Source organism: Indicator indicator, chromosome 15 (genome assembly GCF_027791375.1).
Source record: "Indicator indicator isolate 239-I01 chromosome 15, UM_Iind_1.1, whole genome shotgun sequence".
In the NCBI taxonomy this organism is placed as follows: domain Eukaryota; kingdom Metazoa; phylum Chordata; class Aves; order Piciformes; family Indicatoridae; genus Indicator; species Indicator indicator.
In genome coordinates this window covers 12194101-12220241 of record NC_072024.1, presented here as the reverse complement: position 1 = coordinate 12220241, position 26141 = coordinate 12194101, and the positions used below count along the sequence as shown (strand labels likewise).

Sequence of the window (26141 nt, the reverse complement as noted above, 5' to 3'; positions counted from 1 at the left end):
TTCCCAGAAGACGAGGAGATAATTGCAAAAGGATCTCTGGGAAGTGATCAGCATTTTGTCTGGGAACAGAAACGTTGGCAAGCTATGGAATTAGCCACCACTCAATATCAGCTGCTCAGAATCAGATGCTATTTTCACTTATCCTAACTCTCAGCACTTTTTTTTTTCCCTGACAAGCTGTATGAACCTGCTTAACTCAGGCAAACCATGCTGTCACCCACCAAATCAACCCACCCTGCATTCCCCAGGGTGTGGATGGCTTTGGCTTCTTATTCCCTGTCCTTCTGAGACAAACCATCAGTATTACTTTGTATGAACAAATGGCAGAATCTGACCACATTTAAAAGATCCATCAAGCATCTTGTTTTATTATACATACTTTTAATTCTCCAGGTACCTCTCCAGAGGTATTGAATGTAAATTCCACCTTTTATCAAATATGTTTCTCTTATATGCTGAGCCTGCAAATACTTACTCCAGCACCTAATGGTGAAGAGTCCATTCCAGTGTGACTCTCTGCTGCTTTGAACTGTGGCTGTCATATACCAGTGAAAAGTGGGCATAAACATCAGTGTTGTGATGAAATAATCTTTGAAAACTCACATTCTGCAGGTGAAAAGGACTACTGGAGATGGTGGAAAATCAATGCACTGCTTGAGAAAGCAAGTATTCCATCTTGCTGCTATTAGCAGAATTGACCTTTCCTGGTTAATACAAAAATGTGTCAGAACCAGGCAAATGTTGTGGGTGCCAGTTTTGACAAGGATGGTTCAGATAAGGTGGTAGGAAAATTTGTTTGAGAGTTTGCAGAGCTGGAAGGGATTGCTTGGCAAGATCACAAGGTGCCTATCTTGGGGAAAGTTTCAGAACAAGCTGCACACATCTACTGAAGTAAGGGAAGACCTGGGGCTCTGTAAGGTCCCTCTCAACTGGCACATTACAGTGATGCCATAAATTTTAAAGCAAAGCATTGAGTATTGGATACTCTGGGGTCTGTAGACGTTCTGGAGGCAGGGTGATGTCTAATGCAGTTCTTACAAAACAGAGAGGAGATTTCCCATGGTCATCTCTGTGAGTAGCTCCCCAGATGCTGGCCTCTGAAGAAAGCCTGTGCTGCATCGGTGTAATTCCCTATGGATATGCCCAAACCCTTGGAAAAATCTGGGGGCTTCGGCAATAAAGGCAGTGTGCACTGGTGGCTGGCCACCAGCAGATGGAGGTGTCCCCAGCATGAGGCCAAGGCAAACTATTTCTGTGGCATCCAGTTTCCAGAATTAAGTAACTGAGCTCGAAGTTAAAATACCCTCTAGAAAGGCTCCTTTCCACAACAGATGCAAAACCAGGACAGATTCCTCAGATTCCTCAGTTTCCAGCTGAAACTAGCTGCTGTTTAATTTTCATTCAACATGGTCATCAGACCAAAGCTTGGGGTTAATCTCACTCAGTGGCATTAAGGACCTGGGAAACAGCATGGCATTTGGGAGGAACCTGCTGAGAAGACAGTAGCAAGTACTGCTGATGAGCAGGGAGGGAATCAAGAATGCACTGCATCAGAAGCACAGCATCTTTCTGCAGGCAAAAAGCACTCCCTCTTCACCTACGAATCAGACGCTGTTCCAGGCCTCAGCACCAACAAATTATTTTCCTCCGCACGGTGTTATTTCTATCTTTTGACCTTTTTGGTTATCAATATTGCCTTAGCTATGGACTGAATCTCATGGTGTAAGGCACTGTGCAGATGGAGAGTAGCATGGCCCTTCCAGAGGGAGTTCACAGGGAATGGGAGGGAAAGAGCCATTGCCAGTCTCTGGTCTGTACTCAATTCTTCCAACTAACCTGGCAAAGTGGCAGATTAAGACAGCCAGGCTCAGTGCTTGCCTGTAGAAAACTGACACACTTATTTCACAGGTGCTGCTGAGCAGCTGTACTTTTATGTGAGCTTTATGCCTGTTCTCTCCCATCAGCAGCAGTGTCTGAGGAGGCACTGCTCCTCCAGTGCAGACTGAATCTGATGATTCCCTTTGAAATAGGCTTGGGATAATAATTTAGAAGTCTGAGAGCTTGAGTTTAATCCTCTGCCTTTCTGTGCTTCTGAAGTGACCTTGCCATGATTGTCTGCCTTACAGGCTGGGGTTGCTTATTCTCTTCTGGATGATGGGGCTGCAGGGGAAGGGGGATGGTATAAAACATCAGCTTGTGGGACTGAGGAGAGTTCTCAGAGGCATGGAAATAGGCAAAAGCAAATGCTTGACCTCCCAGCAGCTGGTGCCATTGCCACCCAACAGCTCTTATCATAATGTACTTCTTCCTCCTTGAAAATATGTTTGTCCTTCTAAAAATGGTGTTTCAGCATTGGAGCTGATCATATCTGCAGCTGAGTCCACATAGGAATCCTATGAAATCTTCATGGTGTGTCTCCCTTTCTAGCCCCATGAATCTGAATGGCATGTTCACCTCAGACTGTTGGAAGACCAGCCTTGCATATCTGATGTGATCACAGATGGCCCTGGCCCTGCCCTCCAGCTGTGAAATACAGACAGCAGTCAGCAGTACTCAACAGGTCAGTGTCTGAGTTTCCACTGAGATGATTTACTGTATTTTCTTTTAAGGGAATGCCCAACTATGGGTGAAGTTTAGTTGCTTCTAATGTTTTTATTTCTCTTGCTGAACCCAGGGAAGTTGAGCTAAAGGGGTGATTATTTTCCTCATCTCCTCTCAGAGCATAGGGATAGATTTTCCAGTGTTTCAGTACTGGGAGATGCAAATACTGGTAATACTCACACACTGTCTGAGTGCATCTTCTAGCTCTTGGAAAGCTCTGGCAAGGAGATTCCCACTGCATAGCTTAAATATGCCTTCAGTCTCTGAACCTCCCTCTGCTGCCTTGAGAGGTTCAAGAAAAGCAGCACCAAACACTTTTGCTGAAGTGGACACCCAGATAATTGTTCTGGTTTCTTCTAACGCTGACAAAACCCGTAAGTCTTTATTCTGCTCTGAGGCTGTTGGAAGCCTCTTCAGAAACAAAAATAAAGGGAAGTCTCACTTTGTAGTGCATCCCCATTACAACGGTAATGCCAGTAAGTAGATATAAAAATGTATTCAGACACACCAGACCCTCCTCCCCACCCAGACTCCACCAGCCTCTTTGGCCCTGGGGTCTCTCAGACCATCTTTACATGTGAGGCAGACCCCAGCTCTATGCATGCTCATCAAGGGAGCCAAAACTGCTGTACCACTTGCAGCAGAGAGCAGCCTGCATCAGCAGAGCCATTCCAGCCAGCATCCATCAACTCTTCCCTAGCACCACCCCATCTCACTGCCCAGTGGCAGGGGTTACAGCTGTCCTTTTGCACACCGGACAGGCACGGGGCTCAGGAGTTGAGCTATTCTTTCCAACAAGTTACTGCAGACTTTGGTGCGTCCTTGCAAGCAGATATATTAGGGTCTCAGTTGCCACATCTATTGCCTATCTCTAGACCATCCAACAGGGACGTTAAAGAGCTATGTAATGTCATGGTCATAGCTCAACGTGGCCTGCAAGATGCTGCTCAGCTTCTTATTTCATTGCAGCCTTTTTCACTGCAATGGGTTCCTTCTCCTGGTTTACTCTGCCCTGCGTGAGGGCAGGATGAAGTGCAGCATGTGCACACACCCAGGCTTTGTCATTCCCAGTAGTGCCAGCTTGCACTGCCCGCTTTTTCTTAAAGCTAAGTATTCTGGGGATGAAGGTAGAAGCAGTGATTGACTGTTGTCACTTGGCATACCGCTCTCAGCCTGGCTTTCTAGTATGGCAAGTGGCCTTTGAGTAGATCTTGAGCATTGCTGCTATTTCAAAACTGGGGCAAGAGAAGCTCAGAGCTTGTTTTGCCTGCGTTTACAGAGCCTGGAGGTTAGAGAACGCAATAAGAGCTTTGTGCTCTTGCTTTCCAAAAACATGCAGAGATTGCCAGAAAATTATGTCCTTCTAGATAACTTTATTGCTTCAGTTGGCATCAGTCAGAAGCATTATTGCTTTCAGTTAGAGACTGCAGGGCCAGGGGGTTAGCCCGAAAAAAAAAAAAAAAACAGAGAGAAGAAAAAAAAAAAAAAAAAAGAAGGGGGCTATTTTAAGGCCACGAAACTTTGTGATGCTTAGGAAGTAGTGGCTGTGCTGAGAAAAGTCACCAGGAGGAAACTCCGCGCCCGGCCAGCACAACTCAACTTTCTCTTCCCTCGGAGAAGTTTGGAACAGGGAAGTGCGTACTCCCGAGCGCTGGCAGAGCGCAGACCCAGCGCTGGGCGAGGAACCCCCCCACACCGCCGCGGCCCCCGCCGCTCGGCGGGGCTGGATGGGGCGATCCGCGCGGCGGCCCGCGGCCGACGAGCGCCGGCGCTGCGGGGCAGCCGGGGGGCGAAGTTCCCCTTCCCGCGGCTGAGCTCCTCCAGTGTCACTTCCTGCCGGCGGCGGGGCGAGGCGAGGCGGCCCCGGCTGCGGCCCCGGCCGCGGGCGCGGAGCGGGGCGGGGCGCGGAGCGGCGCCCAGGGCGGCGCAGGGCCGGCGGGCGCTCGGCGGGCCCTGGCCGCGGGGCGCTGCGCTCCGCCGAGCCGCCGTGGAGGATGCGGCGGAGCCGGGCGCCGCGGCTGGCGCTGGCCGCCTGCCTCGGTTCTTTCCTGCTGGTCGTCTTCTACTTCCAGAGCAGCCTCAGCCCAGGTGGGTGCGTCCCGCTCCGCGCCTCGGCCAGCGCTGCCTGCAACTCGCGGCGGGACCCCGGCGAGCCCAGGCGGTCCGTGGGGCGAGTGTTGGGGGCAGGGTGCGGGGTGCTGGGCACCGTGGCCAGCCGCGAGCCGGCTTCTAACATCACTTGGGTGTCATCGGGAGCCGGTCAGGTTCAGAGGGACCGATCCACGCGGGAGTGTAAGTTCGGTTCAGCCCGTGAACTCGCTCCAAGGTTGCACGCTTCTCGGCCGAGACCAGTGAACTTCGCTGTCGTGTTTGCTTGCGACGTGTGACCGACCCACCACAACCGCTTTGCGGTGGAATTCATGTTTCATTCTCAATGGGAGCTTCTTTTGGGTGCTTGTCTCAGTAGGTGTCCCTGCCTTCAGTGAAAGCAGGGAGAGAAATTGCACAGTTCCCTCGGAGGCTATGCTGGGGTCAGGACAGACTAGAGGACCTGTTCTGCTCCCCAAGTGCCTATTTCGCACCCGCCGTCGCCGAAATTCCTGGGGAATCTGGTTGAATTGCTTAAGGGACTTCTTTAATGTGTATTGCTTTTAGAAATATCTTCCACATTGGGAAACAATTCAGAAGATAAAAAGTTGTGTTCTGGAGGGGTTATTTATTTATTTCCCTGCCTGCTTTCTGCTCTTTTGGGGAAATCTGCTCCTCTTTCTTCAGAGACGTTGTTGGGTAATTCCCGTAGTTTTAACAATGTACTGAAGTTGGTTGATTACAGCAGCAATCCATCAATGGCGCCTTTAAAGTTACATCTTAAAACTCAGACGATTGATTTGACTGAAATGTTAGTGGAATGTTATCAGTCTGGACTAAATGAAATGCGATTTTTCTTTTGTGGGGGCTGCTCCATCACTTTAATGTGTTGTTTTGTTTGGTTTTTTACCTAAAAATAATTTTTAAAAGGCTTAACTTGTTGACTGAGTAAGACTGAAAAGGAGCTAGGGTTCAGCAAGCATTTGTTATTTCTAGAAGAGCATGTGAGGTTTGTCAAGTGAAGTTAGTAGTCCCAGAGGACTACAATCAGTGCTGTCTTTCTTAGTAATTTTTATTTAAAGAAAGGATATATGTGTCTTGTTTTAGTGTGGGGGCTCTTCAGTAAAAAGTGCAGCATTGAATTGGGTCTCATCTTCACGGCTCCTAATGGGCACAGTGGTGATTTATGTTGGATTCACTTTCTAGTATTTGCCTGGAAAATGTGGCTCTTTTCAGGACTTTGGTTTTTAAAAGGAGTCTTCTGTGCGTCTGAGTCAGCAGAACTTTGTGTGCTTACTTCATTTCAGTCCCTTGCATGATCTCAGCACGGTTTCACACAGAGTTCCCGTCAGGTCAGAGCAAACCAGGTAATGGTAGTGGTGATGGCATCTCATAAGGAATTTGGGGGATTTGGGATTTGGAACACTCCCATGAGAGGTGCTGGCCAGCTGAGGCGTTGGGATGTGCAACACTCTTAATTGACTGCAGATCTGTTTCTTTCATGTGGGGCAAGTGCAGTTCTTGAAAGCTCCTGTGATCAGTCTGGGGTAGGGATCCTCCACTGCTGGAAACCAGTGGTGCTTGTCACTCAGTGGAAGCCCATTTGCAAGGGTGGTGAAAACTCCTTGCGGACTTCCCCCTTAAAGCTCACAAAAGAGGTGAATTAAAGTGATAGTGGTGTTCTCTAAAATATGGTTATTTTCTAGCTCCATAGTTGTCTCCCTGGTTCCAGCCTTCATTATTGTGCTATTTCCTTCCCTTATTGTTTTTCAGTTCACAGTTTTTTCTTTCCTCTTTACTTCTGTGAAAACTCACACTAGCAGAGGTAAGGTCATTACCAAATACAGAAAAGCAAGCTAAAAATTGCTTTTTTTTTTTGTGTATGTGTGTGTGTTATCCCATGGGAAAGCAAACAGAGGTCAACTGCTTGAATTTTAGAAGTTACAAGTTACAATAATAGGTAGACAATTTGCAGACTAAAAAGTGTCATCTTTAAAGTGATGGTTGCCTTGAGGTTATTTGGAGTTCTAGTTGCCTGGTGTCATTTGGGTTCTACGTAATAATGAAGACAAATGATAGAAAAAGCAGCAGTGCTATGATTTTCTCCTAGAAGTTAAATCCTGTTCACCATCTTCAGCAGGTCACCTTTCCTGGGCTACTCACAGTCCATTCTGTGAAACATGGTGAATTAATCCTTGCTAACAGCACACAGGGACTGAACCATCCTGCCACCAGGACAAGAGGTAGAACAATGGGTAGAACGATGATGCAACCAGAAATCTTTGAAATTTGAGGGTGCTAAGGGCTCTTTCAGCCCAGGGAGTAGGAATTAACTCCTCTCTTTGCATTTGCCACTTTTAACTCCATCCAAGCAGTTGTCTGCTGGAGCAGTTTGCGCTGAGCTCCATGGCTGTGCTGAAATAAGACTTCTTGTTTTGCCCTAGGAACACCCACACACCACTGTATGCTGAAATAACTGCTCCTAAGTGCTGCCCAGTTGGTTATTTTTGTGCTGGGCTGAATTGCTTCTCTTTGTACTGAGGGCAGTGGTAGAATCTGCCGTTGTACCTCCTGGATACAGAAATGGGCTTGGGCAGGCTTTCCAACCTCACACGCAGGAGAGGTGAAACAAGTCTTGGTGCTCCCCAGAGAGATCTTGTACATGTGAGTTTGAGTGTGCATTGACTTCCTGTCCCCAATTGCTTTGCTTTGGCTTTCCATGCTGCTGGCTGTACCAGTGGGCTGTAGTCCTTGTTCTTGGCCGTGGGGTGCAGCTGCAGCATATAAACTGCTCACTTCAGGACAGCAATGTTGGCCTTCAGCTGTCTAACTCCAGATTCACAGATATGTGTCCAGGGGCAGAACGTCTGCACCACAGGAAGGTGTTACAGTGATGCTGAGCACGCTAGTAGGTGGAGTTTTTATAAAGACTGCCACAGTGTGTAGTTGAAGGATTTGGCTGGAGCAGACATCTTTCAGCATCTCCAGGTTTCAGCATCTGGGCTGATGGTGTGGGCACATATGCTCAGCTCCTGGGGGCCTGGTTGTACCTGTGTCAACCTACAGCCATCCAGGAGATCCCACCTGGCCTCAGCATGATTGTCATCTGCCTTTTGAACTGATCTTCCTCTGCTGTCTCTTCCAGGGATGTCATATTGTTAGTGGCTATGCTGGCTTCTGCACACTATACATATATTTTGTAGAGAGAAGGTGAAAATAAGCAGTGGGGCTGAGAATTGCTTCATCTCTCTCTGGTCATAGTGTGGCTAGACTGGCACAGAGGTAAATGCTGGAAGCTGCTGATCCTTTTCTTCATCAAACCTTTGATTACTGCTGTTTCATAGGACTTGCACTGATTTTAGCAACAGCAGGGATCTGGGGATGACTATGGTAATACAGGGTGTGGGGTAGAGGGAAGTGAGAATGTCTGGAGAAGGTAGAGGGAGGTGAGTGGCAGATGGTAAGACCCTGTGTTCATCTCTATTTGCAATTCCTGCAGACCTTTGTCAAAAGTGCTGTGAGGCCACCCCAATGGTAGGTCTTTTGTGGAAACCTTGAGTATGTAAATGATACTGACATCCAGGGAACTGGAAGGTTCAGGTCACCAGTGAGGGGCCAGAGGAATGTGTGCATGAACTTGCAGTCCCCTAAGCAGTTAATAAGCAGCTTCTCCATCCCAAAAGAACATACTTCCTAATGAGAGGCAATTGGATACCATAGGAAGTATTTTATGTAGCCTTCTCCCTTTTGAGGCTTCTATCTTCTCTTCTTTGAGAAAAAATCCCCTTGAAATCTCTGAGGAAGAGGCACTTTTGGAAGTTGGAGGTACATAAGGAGGGTGAGGTCATTCAATCTTATCCTAAGAAACCTTTGCAGAAGAGAGCCATTCTGTTCTTGCCCCATCCTTCCTGCGTCCAGTCCAGTGACTTCTGCATGCTGGAGGTGACTGGAAGAGATGAAGCAGCCCTTGCACAGAGGCAGCCTGCAGGATGGCAGCTGCTCCTCTTCCTGTTGTTTCTAGTTTGTTCCAGTACTGAATCACCTTCGCCAATAAGAAAAAAGGAAGAAAACTCAATCTCAAAATGCTGCTTTATTTCTACTCCAGTCAAACTGTAGCATCCAGCTGTTGCTTCTTACGTCTTTTTAGCAGCACTTGCTTCACTCTGCCTTCTGCACTCCAAATGTTCTTTCATGACCTACTGTCAGCATCAGTTGTTGGACTTCCACTGCATCTTGTGGGTTAGATGTACTCAGCCTTCAGTCTGACTCTTTCACAACAAGAGATGCCAGAACCAGGATCATAGTAGTGCCGAGGTTGTGATACTGCTCCAGAAAGGTTTGCAATTGAGTGTGTAGCAAGATCCTTCTCTCCATCTGCCCTTGTATCAACCAGTTGGATCTTCTCTGGGCACTGACAGAGCAAAGCCTCTTCCAGCCACTGCTAAAGTGGAGGTGAGACTCCTAAAGTGGACGTACCACTTCAACCTCAAAGAGGAGGATTGGGGATGTTACAGGAGGATGAGCAGCAAATGCCAAAAGCCATATAACCACATGTAGCACATATGAGGAGTAGGAAACTCTGCCTCACAATTTTGGTGTGGTTAGCAGCTCTCTGATGTGCCAAGGTGGATATGGAAGATACTAATTGCCCCCACTCTCTGCCAGCTTTGGGATGGTTTCCGTTGCCTAGCCCAGCGTCTCTCAGCACCAGCTGATCCTGGAGAATCTCTTATTTCCAATCACTACAAGTCTGTCTCTATCCTCATGCCTAAAGATCTTTCCCTTCAGAGGGGGACAAATTGTTATAGAGTGAAAGAGATTACAGAGTTTATAAATTAATTGACTGAGGTCCTGCAGAGCCCTAGTTCCTGAACCTACAAGTGCACCTAGATGTCACCTGAACAGAGATACTCACTGAGGTATTAGCAGACCTTACAAACCAGAGATTCTTTTTCAGAACAGGGAAGAGCCTATCTCAGACCTCAGTTCCTCCCAATTCTTTAAAGCTATTTTCAGGCTGAAATTCAAGCACTGCCTTGGGACATGAGCGCTGTTCAGCCAGACGAAGGCTTTCTGAGACCGGGTCATGTTTGCAGGTGGCTGACACATGTCCTCAGCCTTCCAGATAATGAAGGCTAAGCTGCCTTCACCCTGGTTAATGCTGCAAGCATGGGCAAGTGCTGCGATGTGAAATTTAAGATGCCCTCTGAGATGGTGTTGGTTTGTCTGTTTTATTCCGTTTGCTTTTGTCATGGAGCAGTTTTGCCCAGCTCAGATTTCTGGTCATGGCACTGTGATGCCCAGGAGGCAGCAGCTGCCCTTCAAGGAACCAGTGCTCAAAGTACAGAGACATTTGCCAGCTGAGACATTGGGCAACACGGGCTGAAAAGCCCTCAGATCTGCTATGTTGGAAGAAGTCATGAAATGCTGTAGCTGCAGCCTGTTGTGGCAGAATAATATGCCCAGTCCAATGCTGAGGGCAGGGCAGTAATAAAGCCCATCTGCTCCTGAAAGCCAGGCTTTTCATGAGGAATGCTTTCTCTACTCCTTCTTGGCTTTCTACAGTTTCCTGAGAATCTCTGCTATGTGTGAAAGGTTTGGGAGGGGGAAGGAGGGGACTTAGCGTAGTAGAAGTTAACTCTGTGCCTGCAGGAGAGATTCATGTCTTGGTGGCTTTGCCAGGTAGATCCAGCCTTTGCTGGCCCCACATCCCTCTGACCTCCCAGCCTGGGTGTTTCTCTCTGCACTTGCACTTTCTGTTTTGTCCCAGCACCCAAACCCCCAGCAATTCTATTTATCCTAGGAAAAGAACCCTGCAAGAACACTTTCTGGGAGCAGCAAAACCTTTGCCAGTGTTGGTGCAGGAAAGACCTGCTGGTGTTCATCAGTCAGGTTGAAGATGTCTGGAAGTGCTTGGGGCACTTCTGGGGGTGCTGGGGTCTAGTGTATGCTGGATCTTCTTTCTTGGTCCTTGCTTCCCACAAGCATCTGAATGGAGAGCAAGACAAACCCTCCATCTTAATCCCAGTGCAAACACAGCTGTCTGTCCCTGGACTGTCAGAAGCCAAGGAACTACAAAGGCATTAGGTGCTGAGTACCCAAAGAGGAGCTTAACTCCTCAAATACTTTTGTGGGGCCAAGGCTGGGGGATGTTTCACATCAGGCTTTGAGGCATAGCTGGACAAATGCCCAAAACTTTCCTTGTTAAAAGGCAGTTAAAGACTATTGGTAGACTGAGAGGGAAGGAGCATCTCACTGAGTAGCTCTGGTGACCTGAAAGTCCTGGGATAAACATCACCATGCCTAGGTCCTGCCTTTGCTGCATGGCTTGAACTGATGCTGAGAGCTGGCACAAGTGGAGCACCTTAATAGCTAGGTATTTGGTTGGGATTTTTATCCAGTAGAAACATTATTGGGTAGAAAGGAGTGACTGGTGTCAGTGGAGAGCTGAATCCTGTGTTCCCAGTCTCTGCTGTCCAGTTCAGACCAACCTGCTCTTTCCTGTACATGTATCTGCACCTGTGGACCTTGCACTGCTGTAAACTGGGACATCCTGTCTCTCTCTTGTAAGGATCTGCAGCTTTGGGACAGGTCTGTATTCAACTACAATCCCTCTGTGATTTCCCCATGGATCTTTCCATTTTCCCTCCTTCATATATAGCTTCCCTTGACAATAAAGTCCTTCTGGCAGGGCTGGATGCTGGGTGTCATTGCTAAATGCACCTTACACATGCTGCTGCCCTCTGTGGATAGCCCCTTTCTAGGATGCCTATCTCCACATGCCAGAATCCTTGCTTCATGGCTAACTGTCATGGTTTACTGAAGCTAGCCCAGTTTTTGCTCTGTTTCAGGTTTGCACCCCATGTAATTCCAGTGACTTATCCAGTAAAATAAATTGTAGACCCCTGCTAAACAGATTAATTTGAGAGTAGAGTTCAACCCCCGAGTATCTCCTCTGCAGCCTGGACCCACTCTGTTCTCCCATTTCTCAGTTACCTGTGGCTTCAACTCAGAAGCCAAAATCTCAGTCTAAGTCAAAGCCCTACAAATGGGTAAAGGTGAGAAGAGTTGCTTTGTATCCTCAGGAGCTGGGTGTCCACTGCTCAAGATAAACTCCTCTTTCTTCATGTCCTTCACTGGAGATCACCCAGCATAGGAGGTAGCACCAGGACCTGGGTTCGATTTTGTTTCTCTTATAATTTTAATGAGCTGGGGAGGAAAGACAATGCTTTGTTTATTGTGTTGGAAGGAGAGCTTGACACGCTGAGGGAACACACAGCATGCATGAGAACAGGGAAAGGGAGCCAAAGGACACAGTGTGAGAAGTGGCTTTGTGCAACTTGGGTCTGCTGTAGAAGTGATAGCCAATATTGCCACTGCAATCTTCATGCTGCTAGGAGATATGGCATGTCATATCTCAACAAATGGGCTGCAGCCAGGCCCTGGGATGTCTACAGACTTTGCAGGAGGCAGCATGGCTGGTTTCAGCAGCCCCCAGTGCCTATTCCCCTCTGCATGGAGCCAAGCAAGGCAAGGAGACCTAGTATTGACATGAACCTGCAGTGGCTTATTCCAGGACAGCTGCTACTGCACCATTTAACAGCCCCCAGATTTCTGCTTTCTTCTTGATGGGCTGAATCTGTCAGAGTACAGTAGTGCCCTGAAGCATGCTTTCAGTCTGCAGACAAGGCAGTGATTGCAAAAGAAGCAAACACACCCAACTGGCCCATGCACACACGCTCCCCTGCAGTTGGCAAATACATCTCAGTGTCAGCCCCAGGCATTACTGTGATTCACCCTGAGCAGCTGCCTAATAAATGGCCTTTTATGAGGAAAAGTTGGTGAATGGCTGCATGAGAGCACTGTGTGGGATGTGGACCACAGCTGTGCCATCAGAGATCCTTCTTGAACCTGGTGCTGTTGTGCTGACCCACCCAGCATGTCAGAACCTGTGGATTTGAGGACATCTTTATGCTGGCTTGCTGGTGGACACGTTAGTGTGAGGGGGTAAAAGCTCTCCTCCAACATTTCTTTTGAATGCCATCAAGCAGGTTTTGTATTCCCAGGTCCTTTATAGCAGCCCTTATTGGGGTGGCTGAAGTCAAAAGGAATTCAAAAGCCATTCAACTTGTGCAAATCCATTTCCTCTAGCTTGCTGGGATGGCACTGAGCAGGTTTAGCTTCAGGGCATGGAGGTGTCCAGCCTTGAGTCAGCCAATGGGGAATTCCTGCAGCCTGGCAGAGGAGCAGAGTGCCCTTGAGCTCTTAATATTTGGATGAGCTTTGATTAGCTAAAACAGTTGTAAATGTATTGGCAGGCAGACTGATGGGAATTCATCTGGGAAGAGCTGGGAGTTGGTGTTTTCTGGGAGAAGAAAGCAGACTTTGTTCTGCTGGTTAGTATTGTAGTACCTCTGACCCCCTTGGTTTCACCAGCTCCCTCCACAGCCGAAGTGGCTCAGCACCATCTGCCCGTACAGGAAAGCCTTGCTGCATAGACCACATCCTTTGGCAGCTCTGTGCTGACAGGAGAATCAGAATGTGTATTAAAAATACTACTAATTCTCATTGAGGATGAGAGTGAATGTGCATTCTGCCAACCTTAGCTGTCCTGGTTGCATACACCTCCCCATGCAGGCTTTGGAAGGTCCTTCCCTTAGCAGTGGTGAGAGCTTTCTGACCATGGACAGCCCAGATTGGCTCCTTCAAGCCCTGTTTGCCACTGCCTCACAGTTAGCATGTCCTGCTTTCCCTCCTCCTTATCAATGACCATCCCTAATGCATTGGAGCAGTCCAAGATAAATGCCTTCAGTGTTCCCAGTGGTGCTGCTCCACCTGATGGCCCTCACTGAACCCTTGTGGTGGTGTGCCACAGCGTGAAACTGTTTCCACAGCTGGTAGAAGCTGCAAACCACACTGCCTCAGATCCAAGTCTGCTGTCATGCTCAGATGAGTCTGTTATGTGACCACGTAAACAAACTGTGGCTGAGCACAGATGCTGAGACCTGCTGTGCTGCAGAAGCTCCTGATGCTGGTGAGACCCTGCTTTTTCGTAATGGCACTTAATTTTCATAGCCTCCCCCAGAGTGTTATCTGTCTGGACTTGAAGTTACTTTCTCCCCACAAAAGGCTCTTCTGAAGGTGGCACTGTCTCCATAGTGGCTGAAGTGACAGGTCACAGAATCACAGAATTACTGAGGCTGGAACAGACCTCTGAGATCATCAAGTCCAGCCTATGACCTAACACCACAACATCAGCTAAACCATGCCACCAAGTGCCACATCCAAGCTTTTCTTCATCAAGCCTGTAGCCTGGGCACAGCAGATGGGTAGATGCTGGCAACTCAAGCCATGATGTGTGTGAGGATATGTGCCATTGAACACCTTGGGGTCGGACAGCTGCATGTCATGGCCCCTGGGTTTCTCCCAATCCCTTGTCACCTCTGTGGTGTGGAATGACGCTGGAGACATGAGTCGTGGCTGCTTGTCACAGCTTATTTTTCTCTTTGTAAATGCCACTTGATTAATAGCCCTCTGTGTCCTGGCTGCTCTCCCAGCCCTTCTGGGGAAGAAGCAAGAGCTACGGGTTTGAGCCATCCTTCTGAGTGGTCTCTCCAGGAGCGCTACTCTGCCTGTGGTTTTGCAGCCTCACTCTTAACAAGAAACTTGATCCAAACCTCCTCTCTGGCCAGATGTTGCTTCACTGCCCTGTGGTGTGAATTCCTGACCTTGCAGGAACACAGGTAATATTGACATGGGGTTCAAAGGTGATGTTTATTTGCAGCTGACCGGTGTGGGTGTCTCTGGGGCTGGTGCCCCCTGTTCCAGAGGGCTTCCTTCAAGGCAAGAACCTGGGAAATTAGCACAAATTAATTGGAGGTCAGGAGCTCCTCAACAGTTGCCCATGCCCAATCTTCTTTTGATGCCCTGCAAGCATGCAGCTCTGCCCCACTCCCGTGGCAGTGGGAAGTGTCTCTGCACCATCGTGTTTCTCCATGGCATGGGAAGGTGATGAGGTCAGTCCTGCACATGTCTGCAGAGACAGAATGTTCTGTCTGCAAAGGGTGCAGGGGCACCATATTCACAGCTAGGTCTTTTCCAAGTTTACTCCCAGTAGTAACTAGAGAGATTAATTTCCCTGTACTGCAACAGGTTCAGCAGACAGACAAATTGAGACTCAAACAAGGTTGACTTGATGCTGGTGGAGTTTTGCTTTGGCTGTCCATGAACAGCCACTGCTGGCTGGGTGGGTGTCGGTGCAAGACTCCTGGTTTCCTTCTTTCTGAGGTCTCCATTAGACCTTGCTCATTCTATGTAAAAACCAAAGAGATATCTTTAGAGCAGCTGCTGCTAACACCTGTTCTAAAGGCTTTCCAGCAATGGGGAAATAAATCCAACAACCACTCAGACAGGTTGCTGCCAGTGATGCTGGATCTCTGTGCTGCAATGACACTGGAGATGTTTGTATCCTCTGGTAAACATGCTGGCTGAGCTGACAGGGCTCTTTGGTGGCCTCAGTCTGTGCTCATTACTAAATGCAGCAGATGTATGTGGTGAGAAGTTGTGTGCTGGAGATGGTTCTCCCTAGACTTGAGCAAGATGCAGTTAGCTCCTGTCCTCTGCAAGCTCATGCACCTCTTCAGCACACTGTAAAGCCTCTTGCTCTGTATCTGGTCACAGTGAGTCTTGCAGGGTAATGATCTGTTGTCATCTAGAAAGGCAGGACACAGACCCTCAGCTGCCTCCACTGAGAGCAGAGGGGTGAGAGCCGGGGAGCAAATCTGGGGAGGGAGTGGCTGTGTTGGGAAGGGTTTGCTGAGTATGCATTTTTTTCAAGATCTGCTTGTTAAGGCTTTCATCAATTCCAGATGCACAAAACTGACAAGATGGCTTGAAAATATTCAGCAGGCAAGTCACTGAGCCATGCTGCCTTAGAAAAACTCTTCTTCCTTGTGTGCAGGTAGCCTCTGTGCAGGCACCAACAGCATCTGCCTGAACCAGACCTCATTATGGGCAGGTTTTGAGCAAGTCCAGCCTGGTCCCTTGGCACCCTGGCTTGCTGTGGCCCCAGCAGCTGAGCAGAAGGCAGCAGGCTGGTGCAGATGGGCTCTTGTCTTGCTAGATCCATGTTGCTGGCTGAGCCCAAGAGCTTTGTGCCGCTGCGGCTTGCCTCAGCCTGCCCTGGTGATGGAAGTGTGTGGGGGTATGGACGCAGCAGGGTGTGCAGGGGAGAGGTGGGTCTTTGCTGCAGCCTCCCCAGCTGAAAACCAGTCCCTGTGCATCCTGGCAGGGGTGTCTGCCATGGCACTGCCAGCACAAGCCCTTCTGCTGCAATTCCTGTAGAGCAGCAGACTGGAAAGGAGGAGCTTATTGACAAGGAATGGAAATGCTGGCAGTTCAGGCCTGCATTATATATGCAAGCAGCCAACTGGGGCCAGGAGAGTGACAGGCATAATGGGGAAGAGAAATTGCTCTTGGAAAGCTTCTAGCTTGGCTTGTAGGAGGAATTAACCATTTGAAAACAGAAGGTTGCATGGTACTTCTGCACAGACATTTTATTTGTTCATAGAGGCCATATTCCTACTGGATCCTGTTAATTTTCTGATTCCTCTAAAGATCTTAATCACAATCCTTGTGACAGCAGAGAGTTAGGTCTGGTGCCCTAGTGAAGTACAGCCCCCCAGCTCAGTTGCCTGTGATCCTTCTATTAAACCTTCCTGACACCTGCCTCAGGCTGGCACTAGGTGACCAGAGCCTTCTGCTACCAAGGAGACATGAGGGTTTGGGAAGAACCAATGAATGGGACAGAGTGTCCAGACACAGCTGATATTGGCTCTGTTCCTGCTCTGATCCCTGCAGATGATGCTCTGGCATTTGGCAGGTTGCTTGAAGCAGCTGGATTCTCCTCTTTCCACCTCTGCATGATTTATTGTGAGCTAATCCTATAGCTGTCATCCTTTTCCATCACTTGATTAGAGTTTCCCTGGCGGATCCTTGACTCAAGTTGACTAAATTGGAATAAGAAAACTGTCCCTGAAAAACAGAGACTGAGCAAACCCCTGTCTCTGGGGAGGAGAAAGCCACACAGCCAAGGGCCAGCTGTGCCAAACCCTGTGCTTGGGTAGATCTGATGACACTGTCATGGTTCAAGAGGTGCCATCAGTGAGAAATGAAGAAAAATTGCCTTCTGAAACATGAAGTAAGCTGCATGAGAAAACAGGAATCAAGAGAGAAAAGAGCTTTTTTGAGGCTCTACAGAAAACAAGGAGCTTCCATGTGTAATTTTAATGCCTTCCTAATGGCAATGGCAGCAATTTCTTCCTAAGTAAACCTCCCAGGATCTTGAACATCAGGAGGAATGCTCAAATGATTTTAAAACATGTCCAGCAATGAGATCTCTGAATCACAGTTGCTTCTGGAACCAGCAATTGTACTGGCTTGGGTACAGCCAACACTCCCTAAACAGGAATCATCTGGCTGAAGCCTGGACAGACCAGGGATTTCAGGTTTCAGGAGTTTCTTCCAGGCAGTTGTTAAAGGCTGCACAATCTCCTGTTAGGGAGGAGAAAACAAACAAACAAAAACAAAGGCAAAAAATAAATGTAGAAAGGTAATTGTTTTCCAGCTCAGGGTGTGTGACATGCAGTAGAAATTGAAAACGCAGGCAGGCTATTTGGACCAAATCTCATGTCAGGAATTTAATGTTCTTTTTGTAGCAGGTCAAAAAAAGACATACATCTGATGACACCCCCTCAAACCTTTCAGCTACCTTGGTGGCTGCTGTCTGAGCAGTTTTGGACAGCACACGGAAGACAAAATTGGCTGCAAACCCATTAATGCTAAACTGCCTCTCAGCTCCAGTGTCAACTGCAGAGTGCTGAGTTTGCACTGCAAATAGGAATCTCTGTGGGCTGGGCTTGTCATCCAGGCACGAGAAGCAAAATGTACACACGAGTCCATTGTCTCTATTGACACACAAGTGCTCCAGCAGCCTGCTGGGACGTGCCCCTCCAAAGGGCGCTGCCAGGGGGGTGCACGCAGGGTCACGCTAGCTTTGTGGCGTCTGGGAGGGCTTGCCCGCCTTGGATGGTGAAAAGTCATCACCATGCCTTCCAGGTCCTGCTAAATCTGTAAGAGGATTAATAGAAGTGGACAGTGGAGATTACATTGTCAGCAGTGCTTGCCATGTTTCTTTGGAGCCCTTTCCGCAGAGCCTTGGAGAGAAATCCAAATAGCTCTGAATGCTGGGCTGCTGCTGCCCTCCTCCCGTCCCACGTCCCACAGCCCACATGGTGTTGAATGGGGCAAGCAGGCTGTGGTGCAGCAGTAGTAGATCTTGCCCAGTGTCCTGTTTCCAGCTGTGGTCTGTGCCAAAGGCACAGGAGACCCCGAGGAGTGAGAATGAAGAAGCTGTCTGTTGAAAGAGATATTTTCTGCACCCTTTCCATGGAGGACAGGGTGGTGATGTAAAACAGGTTTTATTGTCACATTTCTGTAGTAATGGCAGTGCCAGCCTCATGTGTGACCTGCCAGAAGGCCCTCCTCAGGTGTGATTCTTGATTAGGATCTTGTTTGGGACGCATTTGAGCTAGAAGATAGCAGAAAGTCAGTGGCAAGGGGGATAGCCAGCAGGAGCCTGGTTGGGAAGCGGCTCAGGTCAGCTGCCTCTGTCTTGCTGGCTGGTGAGGAGGCGTCTGACATTGTTCCTTGGCAGAGTGGCACTGCCAAGGTTGCCACAGCATTTGAGAGGCTGAACTGAGGCATTTTCCGATGAAAGTCAATGTGTCTGCCTTGAGCTGGATCCAGATGGAGAAACCTAAAGGCTGGTGCCCCTTACTTGCTGTCTGCAGTTTTATGGCATCTGGTGTGAGCCATTGAGCATGGAAGTTGATGGATAGGTGACAATCATGAAGAAGGGACGTTGCAGCCCCACACTGAGGAAGCAGGAAGCATCCATCTGCCTTTTGCCAGCAGGTGAAAATCCTTTTTGTGCCTGGGACTTCTGGGCTGTCTGTACAGCTGTCTGTCCTTAGATACCTCTGCATGCAAGCCCTGTGCTAGGAGTAATTTGCACTTTGTGGGTGTTGTAAGTGTCTCAATATCAGCCAGAGAGGTGATGCAGCTCTGCTGCCACTCCATCCCTTGATGCCACATGCCAGAGCCCTGGGCACAGGGTATTGGGCAACAGATGCCTATGTACAAACGTTAGGGAACTCATGCTTAGGTGGAGACAGGTGTGCTCAGATTTTTGGTTCCGTTTCAGTTCCCTGAGGCTGTGCATTTCCACCCCTAGACATTCAGCACAGCCACTGCTGCTGCAGGCTTAGACATTCCCTGTCTGGCTGGAACAAGAGCAGGACATTTACTCACCCTTCGGTGTGACTTGTCCCAGCCATCGCTTTCCGTAGGATCTTCGTTCACACCCTGAATTAGTATTTCCTGGAGGCATCATACCCTCTTGTCCCTCTCTTGCCCATGGATTGCTGCTTTCCAGCCAGCTGGGCTCATCCCCAGAAGAGTGAATGACTTTTCCTATTAAAGGCCATGTGGTCCATCAAATTATCCCATGTAAAACAGTGACTCATTGTCCCCTTTGGAGAGTGTATCTTGGCTTGAGGGAGGCTGGCGTTAGTGCCAGGGAGCCTGGCTGCTCTTACCATCCAGTTATGCCACACAGCTCTGGGACTCTCAAAAGCTGCAAGGTGGGGATTGCTGCAAACAAGAGTGTTATTTTTAAGGGGTGACGCCTCCTTTCATCTCCTTCTTAGAGGAAGTCATTTTGGACATTGAGGAGAGCCCATGGACACCTATACACTGTGCCGAGGGGATCCCAAATACCTTCAGATCTCTCTGTATGTAGGAACTCTGTGGTATGGGGAGGGGACAGTAGCATGAAGAATGTGATGTGCACTTGATGGAAAGAGGTTGGAAAATATTTTTCCTGTTATCTAGAATTGTACAGGTAGACCTCCTCAGAGGTGAAAAGTGTCACCTCAGGTCACTGCCTGTGGTACCTCTTCTGAGGAATGTAGCTGGGAAGGAGGTACTTAGGAGTGCTTCATCAGCAGGGCTCAAAATGAGTGCCGGGGGTGGGGTGGTCCAACACGCATTATGAACCATCTGTAACTGTTTGGATTTGGCCTTAAGTAGCTTCACAGAAAGCCAAGTGTCAGTTGTGGAAAAGGAGTAAATTTCCAGGGGAGGAAGGTCAGCAGGATAGGGGTTGGTAGCTGCCCTTCCATCAGCTCCACAGGAATGTGACATATTTTAGCCAGTTAACTATAGAAAAGGAAGAGGGTGGCCCATTTTGCAGCCTTCATAGAGTCACAGAATTGTTAGGGTTGGAAGGGACCTCAAGGATCATCTAGTTCCAACCCCCCTGCCATGGCCAGGCACACCTCACACTACATCAGGTTGCTCAGAGCCACATCCAGCCTGGCCTTAAAAACCTCCAGGGATGAGGCTTCCACCACCTCCCTGGGCAACCTGTTCCAGTGTCTCACCACCCTCATGGTGAAGAATTTCTTCCTAATATCCAATCTGAATCTACCCATTTCTATTTTTGTTCCATTCCCCCTAGTCCTGTCATTACCTGACACCCTAAAAAGTCCCTCAGCAGCTTTCTTGTAGCCCCCCTTAAGATACTGGAAGGCCACAAGAAGGTGGAGCCTTCTCTTCTCCAGACTGAACATCCCCAACTCTCTCAGTCTGTCCTCATAGGAGAGGTGCTCCAGCCCTCTGATCATCCTCATGGCCCTTCTCTGGACACGCTCCAGCATGTCCAGATCCTTCATCTCTCTTCTACACCACTCCTCCATCTTGCCCTAAAGTGGTACTTTGTCACAGCAGCTAAAACATCCCTTCTGGGTGACACTAATGCCTGTGGGGCTGGATACCTTTGACTGTATCCAAATATGTTTGTGTTCATTCATGAAGGGAGAGAAGATTTGGCTTTTGCTGCTTGCAGCTCCTTGTGCTTCTTGTATGTGGGCTGTTCTCTATGCAAACCTCCTTATCTGCATGTCCCGTCTTGCCCTGCTCAGATTTGCCTTCAAGCTGCTTTTATTTGTGGTTTTTCCCTTGGCTTTGTGGGTAACCTTCTCGCAGTGCATCTCTGTTTAGCCCTCTGCAGTTTCTCAGTGCTGGGAGTCAAGGGGGTTAATTATTTGGTTTGGCTGTTTCAGAAGGGCTGGTGGGGGAATGGTAGGAAATGTGTAGCAGTGGAAAAAAGAGCCTGAGCTAAGCTTTCAAGCATCCTTGTGCTGCTGGGACTCAGTTCTGTTTGATTCAGCCAAGTTCAAGTCACTCAGTTGGTTTAATTTCTGCTGAACAAACCAGCATTAAGTCAGCACCACATGAACCAGCGACTGGAGTGTTTTGATGGCTTCCCTTCCCATGGGAAGCAGTCCCAGCAAGCTGGGCTGTCAGTAACAGGCTATCTCAGGGCATCATCTTTCACATGGCTGATTCAGCAGGACCTCTCAACAAGGGTGTGTTGCATGACCTGTGTGAAAAAACTTCCAGTGACCTGTTCCTCAGCCCCAAAGTGACAGATCGGTGTTTTCCAGCCCGCTGTGTCACCGTGGGGAAGTGCCTTATACAGACTCAGCAGCACTCTTGTACTGGGGAGAGAAGTTAAATCCCCTTTGTTAAGCCTGCCAATGGACAAGCAGATGAGCTTCAGACTTGTGTGTGTTCTACACCCCATCCCTGCATGAGCAGACATATTGTGATTGTCCATGCTCCTGGGGGGGGTGTGACACCAGTGGCAGATGCCAGGCTGCTGCACTGCTTCTTGCAAGAGATAGTGCTGGCTTTGTGGTGGGGGATGGTGGCTGTGTGTGAAAGTAAGACTTGTAGTGCCCAAAAGCAAGCTAGGTGGAGGCAGTTTCTGAACGTGAGAGTTAGGATGCAGCACTGGTGAGAGAAGACACTTACCCTAGTGGTTTCAGATGGGCAGTCGAGCTTCCAGGTCCTGTGCCAGTGCCTGAGGGTTGTGGCTCAGCTGGTGACACAGGGGAATGCCATCAAATCACATGGTAGTTTTGCAGGGGACAGGGATGTGCCTGTCTGCTGACCTCCTCAAGGAAGCAGGGCCACAGTGGTGTTAATCTTGCCCTTCTGATATGCTACATTAGCCTGGATGGATTATCTGAGAAGGACTTGCTCCAGGACTCTTGCAGGGATACAACTCATTACAGACCTCAGGCTCCCCTTGGGGTCCCACTGTCCCTCCTTCCAGTGAGAGGTATACACAACCAGGGTGTTAGTTGGGTCCTGGTGCATATGCATGGGCACCCTGTGCAGTGCTTTCAGCTGTGTCTAGCTAGTCAACTCAGCAGCATCCTGCCCCTTAACCCTGCTGTAATGTCTGAAAATGCCCTGGAGCGAGCAAGGAGAACATCCTGCTGCTCCCCAGGATGCTCTGGGCTGTCATTGCTGCAGGCAGTGGGAGGGGAGCTGGCCTGGGGGGGGGGATTCTGATGGAGAATGGAGGATTATTCCCTTTCCATAACCAGTTTGCTGAGACAGACATTTCTGACAGACTCTGTGCTGCCTCCACCTCAGCAGAGAGAAATGCTGAGCTGCTGGCTCTGCCATGGCTTGGCCACAGAGCAGTGAGCAGCTCATGGAACAGGCCACATTGTGTCCTGCCAGCTCCTGCAGCAGCAGGGGAATTGTTGGAGGCCACCAGCCGTGGACCTGCCTGTGACCACACTGCATGGGGCTGCCTTAGGTGGCAACCTGTTGCACATAAGTCCACCTAACCTCCTGCACAGGAGAGTCACTTGCTGGTCACCTGCTGGTGGGAACAAATCATCACCTGTGTTTCTTCCAAGCCTCTGCAAGAGGACCTTGTCATGAGGCAGAACAGGATGAACAAGCTGTACCTGGGAAGAAAAACACCATGCAAAGAGAAGTAAAGATGGAGAGGCCACAGGGGCATTTCCCAAGCTACGAGGATGTTGGCCTGGAACAAGAAATGTTTGTTTGTGTTGTAAATACTAGAGTTACAGGGTTCTGCGAGTTCATGCTAGCTGACCTCCATCACTCCTCCTGCTCACCTCTTGCTGGCACAGCCCCAGGATGAGCAAAAGAGGTCAAATGCAGTCTTCACTCCAAAGCGATCTGTTAGCTGCCGCATGGAAGCTGTGCAAGGTGGGAACTCAGAGGTCAGTGTGTGAGCTCTCCCCTTCCCTGCAGTGCCACTGCTTGGGGAGCAGTGCTGTGCATGGGAGAGGCCTGGGGAAAAGATGAGAAGGCATCTCTTCTGGTTGTTCTCTCTAGGGCTGGTTACTTTTTGCCATTGCCTGTGCACATCTGAATATTGCTGTTCACCTTGAAATGCTCTGTCTCCCCGAAACGTTCAGTCTCTTGTGTCCTCTGCTGCCAATTGTAGCTGCCAGAATATGACATGGATGCTGCCTGCTACCTCTGAGTTTGCCCAAGGGGCACAATGTCCTACTGCCAGAGCATAAACAAACTGCAGAAATACCCATCACCTGCCTGGGGGACAAACCTCAGCTCTGGAAATGTAGCAAAAAGCTTGCTCTGCTACTTGAGAGAGCTACTTCCAAATACTCCCAGCCTGGGTAGTTCCTGCAGAGATCTGGAGGCTGCCAGGTAAGTCTGAAATGGCTTGCACATGCTCTGGTTCTCATGCCAACCCCCTGCATGTCCAGAAAGGCAATGGTTGGGGCTACACTGGAGAACAAACTCTTGCTTGAGGTCTTTGTATTCAGTCATTGTGTTATTGTTTTACTTTGGGAGGCAGAATGGAACTTGTCATTTCCTGAGGATTCAGGGATCTGTGTTCTTAGTTGTGATTGATGCTCTTGGCTCTCCCCCAGAGAGAGATACAGCTCCCATGTTTGCACTGCCACACTCAACCAGGTCTCTGGCATTTGCAATCCACTCTAGATCTCCCACACTAAGAGGCCTCAAGTCCTCCCCTCTGCAACCAGTGTTTAGGACATTCCCTTTTCCCCTGTGAGCTGTGGGAATACACATTTTCCCAGTGGTGCCACAAGATGGTGAGAGACAAAGTCCTACCTAACCCTCTGGAGGTGGCTACCAGTGTGGCACAGTGGTGTGACAGGGCACCAGGGCTGCTGTCAGTGCACCACAGCTCAGAACAGCAGATCAAGCAGGTGCTGCTGGCTGAGCAGGTGGCAAGGGCCCTCCAAGAGGACATCTTGCTGCACTCTGGCGTTGTGTTCAGCCCCTTCATGTGGCCTCACAGCAGCCGTGCCTCCCCCTCCCCACAGCACCATTGCATGTGGAGGGTCAGCAGCCTTGGCAGAGAAGATGCTCAAGCAGATCTGAGTTTTTTCAGGTGACATAGTAAGCTGCTGAACCGGTTCTGAGTGCGAGCACCTGGCTGAAGCCCAGTCAGTTACAGCTCCTGCTTGTCATTTCACATGCAGCTCCCCAGCAGAGGTGGTTATGTCTGAATTCACAAAGCTGAAGGATGAATTTAAGCAAACCAAGCATGTGACTCTGTTAGATTTCTTTTCCTTTCAAGATTTTAATTCAGCCTCTGTTGTGTATATCCCTAGCTTGTTGGATGCAGTAAAACTGAGAAGTCTCAGGGATTTAAGTAGCTTAGATTGCCTCTTTGCTGAAGCCAAAAATTTGTGTTCCCTAATCAAACCTTCCAGTAAGAATAAAGGTAGGAAAAGATTTTGATTTTAATTCCCAGAGGTGCTCCCTTAGCTCTGAAGATGCCTGAATGCCAGAATTGCCACAGTTTTTCACAGCTGAATGCCACATGCAGGAAAGCATGGCATCTCCATCACAGAGAAGTCACTTCCTGCAGCACTGTTAAGTCACTGAATCTGGAGTTACTTGTGGGATGTTGGTGTTTGGGTTCCCACATCACCTTTGTTTTGGAAAGTATCTGTCTTTGAAAAAAACAAACCAACAGTCAACCCTTGTGCTTAAGTGGAAATGAAGCAAATGTTTTCTTCACCAGCACCAGCCCAAGCATAAAAGCCAGAGCTTCCTAGAGTTAAACTGCTTCCTTGAGAACCAGCACTGTTTAGCCCAACAGCTCTGATCCTTCCAAGCAGGGCTGCTCTTTGTGCAGACCACTGGCCACTGCCCAAGGGTTTGACTGCTGCTTCCATGTGTCATTTTTTGACCTCTGTGCTCTGGACCATCCTCACACAGCCCAGGTGTCCAGTCACCAACCAAGCTGTGTCTCCCAGATTTTGCTATCAAACCAGAAGGGAAAAATGAGCTCAGACTGCAGGAACTGTCTGGATCTATCACTGCTGCTGTCAAGCTCTATTTTCTTCTCTCTCGTCTCTCTTTCTTTTTTTTGTCCTCTTGGACGTTGAAATCGAAAATTGGACAGATTCAGCAGGCAGTGGCTGCAGCTAGGCTTTGGCTTTGAATAGCACAGTCTCAATATCTCCTCTTAAATTAGCTGGCAGAATCCTTCTCCTGTCTCTCGGGTGCAGTTATTTTAGCGGCGAGGAGCCTGTCTTCATGGAGCAGGGCTGCGTTTCTGCAGGCAAGGATGAGTGAGCCAGCCCTGCTACCCCTGAAATACTCATTGTCCATGTGAGGTGCTGGAGAGGAGTCAGCAGAGTCTGAGAAACTCATTGCTGTGCCCACAAAGAGATCTGGGTCCTAATTTCTGGCTCTTCCAGTGACTGACTTAAAGCAAGTGCTGATCCCTTTATACTATAGATCTCGGGTGTTGCTTCCCTTTTGATAAAGTAGGGGTAATACTGTTCTTACTTGCTTCCCACTGTAAACCCTTCTTTCTCCTGTGAACACAGCTCAGCTGCACACATGCCACGTGTCTGAGGCAGTCAATTCAGCTATCAGTACCTTTTGCTATATTCAGAGCCCGAATTCATCACAAATGCAAATCTATTACAAATCCATCACAAATGTGATGGATTCACACCCCACCTACCCCCTAATTCAGAGCTTTTGGTTTTGGTCTGGGAGCATTCATTCCCTTCCGAGAGGGGCTGCCCTGAGAACTGTTTCCTGCAGTCCAAGCAGCACCTATCCCATTCACCTGCCTGGAGCTGCAGGCTGTAATTAGCACTCAGACTGATCATTTTGGGTTCCCAGGCACCACGTTGTTTGTTCTTTTTTTTTTTTCTCTTTTTTTAGATTTTGTGCAGACACAACAGGAAGTGAAGCTGGGGTTGTGAGAGAGCCAGTGGGGAGACAGTGGTGGGGTCAGGATTAGCTGCCTTGGGCCTCTGGGGTATGTGCTCACATGCAAGCACATGTGCTGTCTCTTCACCTCCCTTGGCTGGAGACCCCTGAATCTCCAGGTTTTAAACCTTTCCAGTGTTTTGTATTGGAGACCACAAGTGGAGCTTATGGCTCCTCATGGCCCCAGGGTCCAGCCTGGAAAATGCCTGAAAGTTCTATCCTCCAAGCCAAAAGGAGTTGGGATTCCTCCTACTACATCTTGGCCAGAT

The 26141-nt window shown here is 48.9% G+C and overlaps 1 protein-coding gene across 1 annotated transcript in view; it reads left to right on the top strand.

Annotated features, from left to right (window-relative positions):
- Positions 1 to 4595: 4595 nt before the first annotated feature.
- Positions 4596 to 26141, top strand: part of CHST13 (carbohydrate sulfotransferase 13) — a 31372-nt gene continuing 9826 nt past the window's right edge. Inside the window, exon 1 of the mRNA XM_054387515.1 lies at positions 4596 to 4689. Within this exon, the coding sequence (XP_054243490.1) occupies positions 4596 to 4689 (94 nt within the window). The remainder of the gene's footprint in view (positions 4690 to 26141) is intronic.